Raw genomic sequence first — 12544 nt, forward strand, 5'->3', positions numbered from 1 at the left:
GAGGGGATCAAGGTAGCAGGCCCATTTGGGACTACCTGATTCATTCATGGGGGCAGGGTTTTCTTTACTTTCAGTTGATCATTGGAGGACAGGAGTTAAAATAAAAAGCTTGTGCTGTAGCCAGTCCAAGTTTACCTGAATCTCATTAAAGAGCAGGATCACAAATTATGTATGCAGACTAAATGCATTTTGCTTAATATTTGCTGATGATAATACAGAAGTGGAAAATTGTTTCCTAACTTTCCACCAACCCCAGCAGTACATAGCTGTGATTACTTTTTCTGGGTCACCCTGTAGGTTTGTGGAGATGAGGAGGCCCAGATTCTGCTCATGAGATAGGTAGCTCTAAAGGTTGAGAGACTATCAGACTCATACGTCTTGATGCTTCAGAGAGCAAGACTGTGTTTGTTGCTTGGTTTCTGGAAGTTTGAATTCATAGGACTAGAGTGTATGGCAACATCCACTGAGGTTTGATCTGCAGACAGAAAATAGAAGAAACCTAAACAAGAGTCTTTTAGTCTATCCTACCGATGGCTGGAGTGGGAGCCATGCAGTCCTAAAGACTAAGAACATAGTGAGAGTCTGTAGAAGACAGGCCGAGTGGTGGGATGGGAAAGCAACACTATTGAAGCAAAGGGTAAGCTCCCTCCTTGTTGCAGGACTCAGTGCTCACCACCAGGACTTGGTGATATCCTTGCTCAAGGCTTCTATCAATTGGATGGCCAAACCCCTACCACTTCTTCCTTAGCTGCCAGTTTACTCTCCAGATCTTTCTTTTCTAAAGGGAGTGATGATGGCCTTCTCCCTTTTTCAGGAGAGAGGTGTTTAACCTTGAGTATGCAAATGTACAAACAGCCTGTCAAATTTTACAGTGAACACACCTAACTGGATTTGCCTTTCCATTTAAAGAGAAGGGAGAGAGGTCAGCGAAGAGCTCAAGAATGTAAAAGCTAGTGGGCCTTCAGAGATCAAATAAGTCCTGTTCCATCATTCATGGAATAGGGGACAGCGGTTCAAGAAGGCTGAGGGAGTAGCTAAGGACACACAACCATCTGGTGGGAGACAGATGAAAGGCTCCAATCATGAGGGAGCCAACAGTCATCAGAGGCTGATGGGCCACCTTTGTGGGGACAAGGAACAAGGCTTCACAGAAGTCTTGTGTTCTTTTGATGAGGTTTAGGAGAGAAAGGAACCATCAGAGAAAGCAAAAAAGAATTGGCTAAAGAATTAGCTAAGCCACGACTACCAGATTTTTACCTGGAGATCAGTATTCTTCAAAGGGACTTTGTATCTCATTACACTGTAGGAATATTCTAAGAATATCATGAAAAGCCTAAGCTGTTGTACTTTTTTTCCTTGGATGTGCCTTTTATTTTTCCTAATATAGCCCAGATCAAGTAAGTCTGAATTTCTAATAAGTTTTGATAACCATTTTTAAAGGTCTTCAGGTGAATGTAAGGTACAGCCAAAATTGAGAACCTAAATTTCTTAATCTCACCCTTTCCTTGGATGTGCCTTCTATTTTTCCTACTATAGCACAGAGGTAATGCTCTGCCTTCTGACAGATCATTCTCTCCCTTAGGGCCATGGCTGTCTTAGTAATTACTGTTTTACCTTCTCGCTGTGCATCTTTTGAAAAGATTTTATTTATTTGACAGAGAGAGAGCATAAGCAAGTGGAGCCTAGGCAGAGGGAGTGGGAGAAACAGACTTCCTGCTGATCAGGGAGCCTCATGCAGGGCTGGATGAGGCTGGTGTGAGGCCTGATGTGGGGCTCCATGTGTGGTCTGATCCCAGGACCCTGGGATCATGACCTGAGCCAAAGGCAGACCTTTGACTGACTGAACTACCCAGGTGTCCCTCGGTGCATTTTTATAAATCAGGCACATGGATTCCCTTTATCCAAGGCTAAATCATAGCTAGCTCCCCTTTCATACCTTTGTGTGTGTGTTTAAAAATGGCTTGAGGAAAAAAAAATGGATTGAGGAAGTGGAAAGTATTACAAAAATCTAAGACCAGAACTGCAGCTCTCAGTTGTTTAGGACTGAACATTGGCATCAGAGCTGGATGGTCCCAAATCTTTTAAAATTGACCAGCACAAAAGCTGCTTGAGGACCTGTGCCCCTCAAGTGTCAACAGGGTCAGGCCCCCAAGGGTCAGGCTGGAGGTCCTTCCTGAGAGGTCTGGGACTCCTGTTGGAACAGAGTGACCCAGATGCTGCAGCCTGGCAGCTCCATCTCTGGTTTCAGTGCAGGTTTATTCAGTTTTATATTTTATTCCAGGCAAGTGCTTATTACATGGATAGTATTGATGTCTCAATACCTCAGCATTTTGCTATACTGAAAACTTGACATAACAAAGACAAAGTTGGGGCAGCCAACTTTGCTCCGTGGTTTGGCATCTGCCTTTGGCCCAGAGCGTGGGCTCCCTGCAGGGAGCCTGCTTCTCCCTCTGCCTGTGTCTCTGCCTCTCTCTCTCTCTGTGTCTCTCATGAATAAATAAATAAATCTTAAAAAAACAAAACAAAAAACAAAGGCAAAGTTGGACGCCTGGGTGGCTCAGCAGTTGAGCATCTGCCTTCGGCTCAGGGCGTGATCCCGGTCTCAGGATCAAGTCCCACATTGGGCTCCATGTGAGGAGCCTGCTTCCCCCTCTGCCTGTGTCTCTGACTCTCTCTGTGTGTCTCTCATGAATAAATAAAATAAAATCTTTTTTAAAAAAAGAGTCTTTAAAAAAAACAAACAAAGGCAAAGTAAAAAAGAATGACAATGGGATGGTGCACAGAGCCTAAGATGACAAGACAAGTGAGGGGCCTGTTGAGGGTGGAGATAGAAAGTGGGAGGACACAAACAGGAGTATGGGCCAATTGTGGGATATTCGTATAATAAATAGTACTTAGCCTCAAAAAGAGACTAATGACTGATACATATAACAACAAGGATGAATTTCAAGAGTGTTATGATGAGCTAAAGAAGCAGGTTGCAAAGCAATAAATAGTTTATGGTCCCCTGGATATGTGGTGGGGGGCGGGGCAGACTCTGATTCAGGCTGGTGGACTGGTCTCATCCTTGACTTCTTCAAAATAGCATGGGACCTGGTCATTGTAATAGTATGACTAAGCAGTATTGTGATCTGGTTCCAAATTTGACATGGGATGTGTTTCCCAAAGCAATCCTCTCTCATTAATTCATTCTTCTGTTTCTTGTTGCCTCCATTGCTTTCCTTTCCCTGAATCCACAGTTACCCATTTAACAGGCAGTTGAGGTACACCTGAGGTGGTTTTCTCCCTGTCATCGTACCCTCTGACCTCAAAAGTCACTGAACCTGTGGCAGCCCAGAGTGCTGGAAGCCCATCTCTTCACCTTTCCATTTTCTTGGCACTCATGTTGGTTGAGAGTTAACCTCTTGAGGATCTCCTCTTGGGTGCTGGTCTTCAGTTGTCCATTATCCTTCAAGGGAACTCTCCTGTATGTATACTTTCTCCTGAAGCCCAGTTAAAGTTTCTGTTGGCTATCCCTGGGAAAGAGCAACAGACTCTCAGAAGTAAGGGGACCTAAAGCATCTGATGCTCTAGGTCTTGAAACCCTGCCCTTTGCATCTATTTCTGGACTGACTTCCCTCCAGTGCATCTTCTAAAGTCCTCCAGGTGAAAACAGTTTTCTTTCTTTTCTTTTTTTTTTAAAGATTTATTTATTTATGATAGAGCGAGAGAGAGAGAGAGAGGCAGAGACACAGGAGGAGGGAGAAGCGGGCTCCATTCTGGGAGCCTGACGTGGGACTCGATCCCGGGACTCCAGGATCACACCCTGGGCCAAAGGCAGGCACTAAACTGCTGAGCCACCCAGGGATCCTGAAAACAGCTTTCAATGAGGCCATGAGATGCAGCTGCTGAACACATGGAAGACCAGTGACAGCACAGCTTCATAAACTTGACACTAAGGAGGAAACTAACTCCAGGTCAGATTTTCAGGAGGTTGTTTTGGGGCAGAATACAGAGAAGAAAGAAAAAAAGGGAAGGAAATAAGATAGATGGGAACATAACAATCAGTATTACAATGGGGAGTCCTATTATTGAGGGGCAGCGAAAGAGGCGAATGATTTTCGTTCATTTATTTTCTCAAGTTGTGCGTTGGTTAATTGACTTTATTGATTTTGGTCCTGGGTTTTCCGGGTAGTAGTGTTTTGAAACCTTCAATTGGAATAAGATAAATAGAGTTAAAACTATGGAGAGAATTATGATAAATCAAGTAGATGTGTCTAGTTGTGGCATTTCATTAAGGAGAGGTTTAAACTCTCAGTCTTTAACTTAAAAGGTTAACACTTTATAGCTCTTAATGAGTTAGACTAGTTTATATTATACTATTAGGGCAGATCAGGTTTCGAAGTATGATAGGGGGACTATTTCAAGAACAATAGGCATAAAGCTGTGGTTAGATCCGCAGATTTCGGAGCATTGGCTGTAATATAGCCCTGGTCTTATGGCTATTAGGGTAGTTTGGTTCAGTCGTCCTGGGATAGCATCAGTTTTTAGGTCTAGTGATGGCACGGCTCATGAGTGTAGTATGTCTTCTGAAGAGATAAGTATTTGGATAGTCATTTCTATTGCGAGAATGACTTGGTTATCGACTTCTAATAGTTGTAGCTCTCCTGGCTTTAGTTCGTGTGTAGGGATCATGTAAGAGTCAAAGTTTAAGTCTTCATAGTCGGTATATTCATAGCTTCAGTATTAATGGTGACCTATTGTTTTTACAGTTAAGGATGGATTATTAATTTCTTCTATTATATTAAGAATTTGTAGAGAGGGTAATGCGATTAGGATTAAGATAATGGCTGGTAGAATGGTTCATACTGTTTCTATTTCTTGTGAGTCTATTGTGCTTGTGTGAGTTAATTTAGTAGTGAGCATTAGTGAAATAATGTAGAGAACTAAAGAGCTGATTAGAAATACAATTATTAATGTATGGTCGTGGAAATGAAGTAACTCCTCTATAATGGGGAGGTTGTGCCCTGCAGTCCGAGTTGAAAAGGGTACGCCATAGAGATATACAGGGGTTTCACCTATAATTTGACTTTGACAAAGTCATGTAATGTTTTACTAATATCTCCTAATTGAGAAAGACATAATGGTTATGACATTAGCTTGAAACCAGTTTTAGGGGGTTTGATTCCTTCCTTTATTATTTTTGGACAACATATGTAGGTTCTTCAAATGTATGATACGGAGGGGGACATCCACGTAATCACTCGATGTTAGTTGTGGTGAGTTCTACTATTGCAACTTCTCGTTTAGATGCAAAGGCCTCCCAAATCATAAAGATTATGAGCATTACTGCTGTGAGTGAGATGAATGAGCCTATAGAGGAGACAGTGTTTCAAGTAGTATAAGCATCTGGATAATCGGAGTAACGATGAGGTATTCCAGATAGTCCAAGGAAGTGTTGGGGAAAAAACGTTATATTGACTCCTACAAATATAATTGTAAAGTGAATTTTTGCTCAAGTGTCGTTGAGAGTATACCCTGAAAATAAGGGGAATCAGTGAGCAAATCCACCTATAATAGCAAATACTGCTCCTATTGAGAGTACATAGTGGAAGTGGGCTACAACATAATATGTATCGTGAAGAACAATGTCTAGGGATGAGTTAGCTAAAACAATGCCTGTTAATCCACCTACTGTGAACAGGAATATAAACCCTAGAGCCCATAGTATAGCTGGAGATCATTTGATATTTCCTCCATGAAGTGTTGCTAATCAGCTAAATACTTTAACTCCTGTTGGGATAGCAATAATTATAGTAGCAGATGTAAAATATGCTAGTGTGTCTACATCCATCCCTACAGTAAATATATGGTGAGCCCATACAATAAAGCCTAGGAACCCAATAGATATCATTGCTCAAACCATTCCTATGTAGCCGAAGGGCTCTTTTTTCCCTGAATAATATGTAACAATATGAGAAATTATTCCAAACCCAGGCAAAATTAAAATATAGACTTCAGGGTGCCCAAAAAATCAAAATAAGTGTTGGTATAGAATGGGGTCTCCCCCTCAAGCAGGATCGAAAAATGTTGTATTTAGGTTTCGGTCCGTTAGAAGTATTGTAATTCCGGCAGCTAGTACAGGTAATGACAACAGCAATAGGACTGCTGTGATTAGCGCAGATCATACAAATAAAGGGGTTTGATATTGAGACATAGCTGGGGGTTTTATATTAATAATAGTAGTAATAAAGTTGATTGCCCCTAGAACAGAGGAAACTCTAGCTAGATGTAAGGAGAAAATTGTTAGATCTACTGATGCTCCTGCGTGGGCTAGGTTGCCGGCTAGTGGGGGGTATACAGTTCATCCTGTTCCTGCACCTGCTTCTACCATAGAGGATGCTAGCAATAGGAGAAAAGATGGAGGGAGCAGTCAGAAACTTATGTTATTTATTCGGGGGAATGCCATGTCTGGGGCGCCAATTATTAGCGGAACTAGTCAATTTCCGAATCCCCCAATTATAATGGGTATAACCATAAAGAAAACTATTACGAAAGCATGGGCAGTTACGACTACATTATAAATCTGGTCATCTCCTAATAGGGTACTGGGTTGACCTAGTTCGGCTCGAATTAGGAGGCTTAAGGCAGTGCCTACTATACCGGTTCATGCTCCAAACAGTAAATATAAAGTACCAATGTCTTTGTGGTTAGTGGAAAATAATCACCGGTTAATGAACATAGGTAAAATGGCTGATAAAAGCATTAGACTGTAAATCTAAAGATAGGGGTTTAAGTCCTCTTTTTGTCAAGTCTGTGGTGAATTATTCATATTGAATTGCAAATTCAAAGAAGCAGCCTAGACGCTGCCTGGGCTTCTCCCGCCTTTTTTTCCTACGCAGCTTCAGATTACTCAGGTCAAGGAGGAGACCAACTGCAAAAGGTGACTGACACCATCAAGACCAACCCTGATGAAAGAAGAACCATCCTGTGTGGTTGGAATCCAAAGGATCTTCCTCTTAAGGCCCTATGTCCCTGCCATGACCTATGCCAGTTCTATGAATGATGAGCTGTCCTGCCAGTTGTACCACAGGTCACAAGACATAGGCCTGGGTGTGCCCCTCAACATTACCAGCTACACAGGCCTTGCTCGCCTACATGACCGCACACATCACAGGCCTGAAGCCAGGTAACTTTGTAGGTACTTTGAGAGATGCACATATTTACCTAAATCACGTTGAGATGCTGAAAATGCTCAAAATGCTTCTAAAAGTTGAGGCAATTGATGACTTCAAGGCCGAAGACTTTCAGATTGAGGGGTACAATCCTCACTCTACTATTTTTTTTTCTCACTCTACTATTAAAATGGAAATGGCTATTTAATAAAGTGTTTTAAGGAGGTGTTTGAAGGGTATTCAGTCTATAGGAGTTTGATAGAATGCCCAAGTGAAAGCTCATTTGCCCTAGAGGAAGAAGTAATTAGGTCAAAAAGCTTGGGGACCAGCAGTTATTATTCATTAATTTTTAAGTATGTTGCCACTGGCAAACAATCTTGATGGCTCTCTTAGTAACAAAAGGCCCTGAGTTTGGGTAACTCACCAAGGATATGTGAAGATGCCAAGACTGGGAATAAAGTCAGGAGAGTGAAAATTTATATACTCTTAAAAATGTGTACATGCATTTCAAGCTCATATTTTTATGAAGAAGTGAGTGCATTTCAAGAATTACATATAAGCTATTCCCCCAAACTTGAGCGAACTGAATAACACAGGCAGTCATAATAATGTATTTATGATTTGTGATCATAAATATTTAAATTTATATTTGCTTTATATATTGCTGTATTAAAGAAATGTTCTGCAAAAGAAAAAAAAAGAAATAGCTAATAGAGAAAATTCATTTTTCTTTTAACCTTTTCTATGAATTTCTGGCCATTATGAGTTTTATTCTTGCCTCACAAATTTTCCTCTTTATAGGCATTCAATACATGTAAACAGTTTTTAAATAAGAATTTATTAATTTGATCCATTCATTTAAAGATACCTCCAAGTTCACAGCCAAGAATGCTGTTTGATAGGGCTGGAAAGTTCTGGAGACCATTCTTCTAGACATCCAGACATCATGTCACAAGACGTCTTGAGCAGAGCGCAAAGGGTGACTCTGAGCATATGAATGAGGGGTTGCAAGGGAGACACCTGGAATGGACTGTCTGGTGCCTGAGGAGGGAGAGACAGAGACCATGAGATTCTCTTCACTGACTGCTCCAAGCAGAAACTGATGTTCCCTTCCCTCCTCATTCATACTTAGGGGAGGGAGAGAGCCCAAGCTAGTATCCAGTTCACAGCCAGTGACTCCCTGATTATCTGCAAAGATGGAGCAATGGACTAATACAGGAAATGTGAATTTCCCAGAATAATTTGCTCCTACACCCCTAGGGATGTGTAGATGGGACCTTATAAGCAACAGCAGCCTTTTCAAAATTGGGAATAACTATTACAATTTTGGCCATGGTGGGTCTGGGCAGTTTTTGCACTTTCCACTTCTTCTCTTTGCTTCTACAACTGGCCACTGCTGTGGAAAGGAGGAACATGGAAGTGACTAAGTTGGGGTTTTGCCCTCTGTAAGTCTGAAAATTCCACTTTGCTTTCCCAAAAGCCCCTTCCTTGTTGTAGAGCTGAGGTACCCAACTCCAGGTTCTACCCATGGAAACCAGATGTGGATACTGTCATAGGGAATTTAAAAACCCAGCAAGTCATACATTCTGGAGACAGATGCTCTCAAAAATCTGCTTTCCTGGGCAGCCCGGGTGGCTCAGCGGTTTAGCGCTGTCTTTGGCCCAGGGTGTGATCCTGGAGACCCAAAATCGAGTCCTATGTCGGGCTCCCTGCATGGAGCCTGCTTCTCCCTCTGCCTGTGTCTCTGCCTCTCTCTCTGTCTCTCATGAATAAATAAATAAAATCTTTAAAAAAAAAAAAGATATGCTTTCCTGCAACCAGCAAAAACCTGGGGGCTTCATGCACAAGCACAACGGTGTGATGTAGCTGAGTGACACTATAATTGGCCACGCACTCATGGGCAGTGGCTGAAGTTCTGGGATAGTCTTTCTCATGAATTAGCTATTACTGTGATGTCGTAGGGGGTATCCCAGTGACAGCATCACATGGAAAGTATGGAACCAAGGGCCACTCACATCTGGGAAATGGCAGGTGGCATCCAGGGCACGTGGTAGTGGCAGGAAAGTGGATGTGATCTTCCCTCTGCTGATGTGGGCATATGCAAGCCCACAAGCTTGGCACTGCACCAGGTAGTGTAGGGAGTTATAAGAGTGGGCATCAATCATGTCAGATAGCCCTGAGCATGAGCCCTAGCCCACACTGGGGCGAGATGCTTAGTGTTTTCATTTATAAAGTGGGAACAATATTGCCTGTCCTGTTTCCCTCTCTGGGAAAATTGTAAGGAAGACTAGGCTATTGCATGCACGTTGAGTGCCTTTTAACTGTGAACCTAAATGCTCTTTGAGGCTCTAGATGTGGACAGAAGTTTCCACCCTTCCTACTTTTTCCTTGTTCGGTGTTGCTGAGCACATGTTCCAGCCTCTTCTGCAGGCGATCATTGATGCAGATAGACTCCTCCAGGCGCTGGCGCAGGTTCTGGATCTCGACAAGATTCTTTTCCAGTAGGTCAGCCCCTGTTGCATCCCACCAAGACATGGGAGAGGTAAGAGGTGAGGAAGGCCAGTCACTTGTGGGTAGCTATGGAGCCTGCCCAGGACTTCTCTTCGAGATCCCTGTCCATCTCACCTGGGCACCAGTTAGCACCAGGCAACTTGTTTAAAGAGTAAACACAAGATGGCCCTCTGTAAGGAAAGCCCACAGGGCCTCTTCCCAGATAGAGGCTGAGTCCATCTGACGGGGATGGACACTGGCTGGAAAACAAGGATGAGAAACTGCTACAAGCCTCTAGGTAGGACTGGCCTACCCATGAAAAAGCTGGTCCACCTCCTTTTGGTAGCAATCCAGAGGGCCTCCTTCCCTACCTCATACCTAGGCTACCTGATGATCCATGGCTTGAAAACCTTTAACATCCACCCACTAATAGAGAGGCTAAGGTAATGCATATGAAATTAAATCAGGCAGTGAATAGTGGGTGATACTGTGTTTTCCTTTAACTGCTTTTGGTGAAGAGTGACAAGGAAGGGCCTGGGAAGGTATCAGGACCTGAAGAAGGAACAGGAGATGATGGAACCCCTCTGAGGAAAGGATGCACAAAGGGAAGGGGAAAGAGACAAGAATAGGCTTCATCCACCAGGACATCTTGCTTAGGGCCAGGTTTTTCTCTCAGCATTTAATATGTCTTATTGTTACACTGTCTGGTCCTAGAAACTGAGCTGCTCAAGCCATTCCTCTTGTTGGCTGCACCTCTAGTCCCTGGGTGCCAGGATGCCTGGCTCTAAACTCAACAGCAAAGCTTGAGAGGTCAGACTGACTTATGGTTGCACACAAAGGGTGTGTGTGTACCTGAGAAATATTCTCCCATCCTGCAATAAATAGCTCTTGACCTAAGGAAGACCTCTTCTATGGAAGCCTGAACTGGGAATTCTAAGAACAGTCTCAAACTAGGCCTAAGAAGATTGTAGCACAGAGAAAAGGGAGCACATGAATGTGAAGCAACTCATCCTCTCTGCAGAGTACCTCAGAACACCCCTGACTTCCTTTATTCCTCTGCTCAGAGTGAATTGCTGGGAGAGGCACTTAGAAAGGACCAGCCCTGGGCTGGGATCTCATTCTCTGGCTGAGCTACAGGATACCACCCCCTTCATCTCACCCATTTCTGTGAGCCAGGATCTAACAGGGGAATACAAAATCCTTGGGCCCAGAAAGAATGTGTTCACTCCCCTCAATGGGCTCTATTTCACTAACTGCTCCTTTGTGTTTACCAGAGGGCTTGGAGTTGGGCTGGTATGAAGAGGAGAAGGAGGACAGGTGCCCAGATGCATTCATTTTCTGAGGCCTCATCTTGTCCCATAGGCCACTGCTGCCATGGTGCCCTGGGCCTGGTATCCCACTCAGTTGTGTGGTGCCACTCAGAGGATAGAAGGGTTGGGTAGATCTGGCATCTGAATGGTTGCTGAGCAGTGAAGCTGAATCAGCAGGAGTGGCTGGGCTGACATCTGTCCAAAAAAGAACATGAGGGAGAAACCAATGGGAAGTCAGAAATAAAGTGTGTTTTTTTTTGTTTTGTTTTGTTTTTTTAGAAATGAAGTGTTTTAAAGATAATTATATTGGGTTGAAAAGTGTCTTCCAAAAAGTCATGTCTACCTGGAACCTTATAATGTAACCTTATTTGAAAATGGGGTCTTTGCAGATGTAATGTGTTAAGATGAGACGATACTGGATTAGGGTGGACCTTCATCCAATATGATTGATGTCCTTATATAAGATTGGGAAAGGAGACACAGATAAAAAGACACATGGGGGAGAAGACCACATTACAAGGGAGTCAGGAGGCAGACACTGGAGTGATACATCTACAAACCAAGGAAGGCTCTCAGCAACCACCAGAAACTAGGAAGAGGCAAGGAAAATGGAGCATGGCCCTGCTGATACCTTGATTTCAGACTTCTAGCCTCCAGAACTTGGACAGACAAATGTCTGTGGTTTTAAAACACACAGTCTGTGACACTTTGTTACAGCAGCCTTAAAAAAACCAAAGTAATCCATGGAATGAAGACTAGAGCAGATGTCAGAGACCTCAAGCACAGGCAGTGATTTCTCTGACATGAAGCACAGCGACATCTTTCAAGATAGGTCTCTTTTGACAAGGGAAACAAAATCAAAATAAACTTTCAGGACTACATCAAAATAAAAAGCTTCTGTGTAGCAAAGGAAACCTTCAACAAAACAAAAAGACAACATACTGAATGAGAATATTTTGCAAATAATGTATCCAATAAGGGGTTAATATTAAAATATGTTTAAAAACTTATATAACTCAACACTAAAAAGCTCCAAATAATCCAATTAAAAAACGGGCAGGGGACATGAATAGATGCTTTTTCAAAGAAGACATGCAGATGGCCAACAGACACTTGAAAAGATGCTTGACATCACTCATCATCAGGGAAATGCAAATCAAAACCACTGTGAGATACCTCCTCACACCTGTAAGAATATCTAGAATAAAAAACACTAGAAATAAGTGTTGGCAAGTGGGAAAGTGGAGAAAAAGGAATCCTCGTGTACTGTTGGTAGGAATGCAAGTTGGTGTAGCCACTGTGGAAAACAGTACAGAGGTTCCTTAAAAAGTTAAAAATAGAACTAATATGATCTAGTAATTCTACTTCTGGGTATTTACCCAAAGAAAACAAAAACACAAATTTGAAAAGATACATGCATCCGTGTGTCAACAGCCAAGACATGGAAGCAGCCCAAGTGTGCACCCATAGATGAATGGATAAAGAAGATGTCATATTTATATACAATGAAACATTACTCAGCCATATAAAAAAGAACAAAATCTTGCCATTTGTGACAATATGGATGGAGTTACAGGATATAATGCTAAG

General features: G+C 42.6%; 1 protein-coding gene and 1 pseudogene across 1 annotated transcript in view; one reads left to right on the forward strand and one right to left on the reverse strand.

The window, feature by feature from the left end:
- The first annotated feature begins 4990 nt into the window (after positions 1-4990).
- LOC111090404 lies at positions 4991-8841 on the forward strand (annotated as a pseudogene).
- The window catches only part of LOC475831 (myomegalin-like), a 39260-nt gene continuing 34687 nt past the window's right edge, over positions 7972-12544 (reverse strand). Inside the window, exons 8-10 of the mRNA XM_038562416.1 lie at positions 10916-11149; positions 9536-9667; positions 7972-8195 (exon numbers count right to left, since the gene is read on the reverse strand). Of these exons, the coding sequence (XP_038418344.1) occupies positions 8104-8195; positions 9536-9667; positions 10916-11149 (458 nt within the window). The 3' untranslated portion in view covers positions 7972-8103. The remainder of the gene's footprint in view (positions 8196-9535; positions 9668-10915; positions 11150-12544) is intronic.

This window comes from Canis lupus, chromosome 17 (genome assembly GCF_011100685.1).
Source record: "Canis lupus familiaris isolate Mischka breed German Shepherd chromosome 17, alternate assembly UU_Cfam_GSD_1.0, whole genome shotgun sequence".
Classification (NCBI taxonomy): domain Eukaryota; kingdom Metazoa; phylum Chordata; class Mammalia; order Carnivora; family Canidae; genus Canis; species Canis lupus.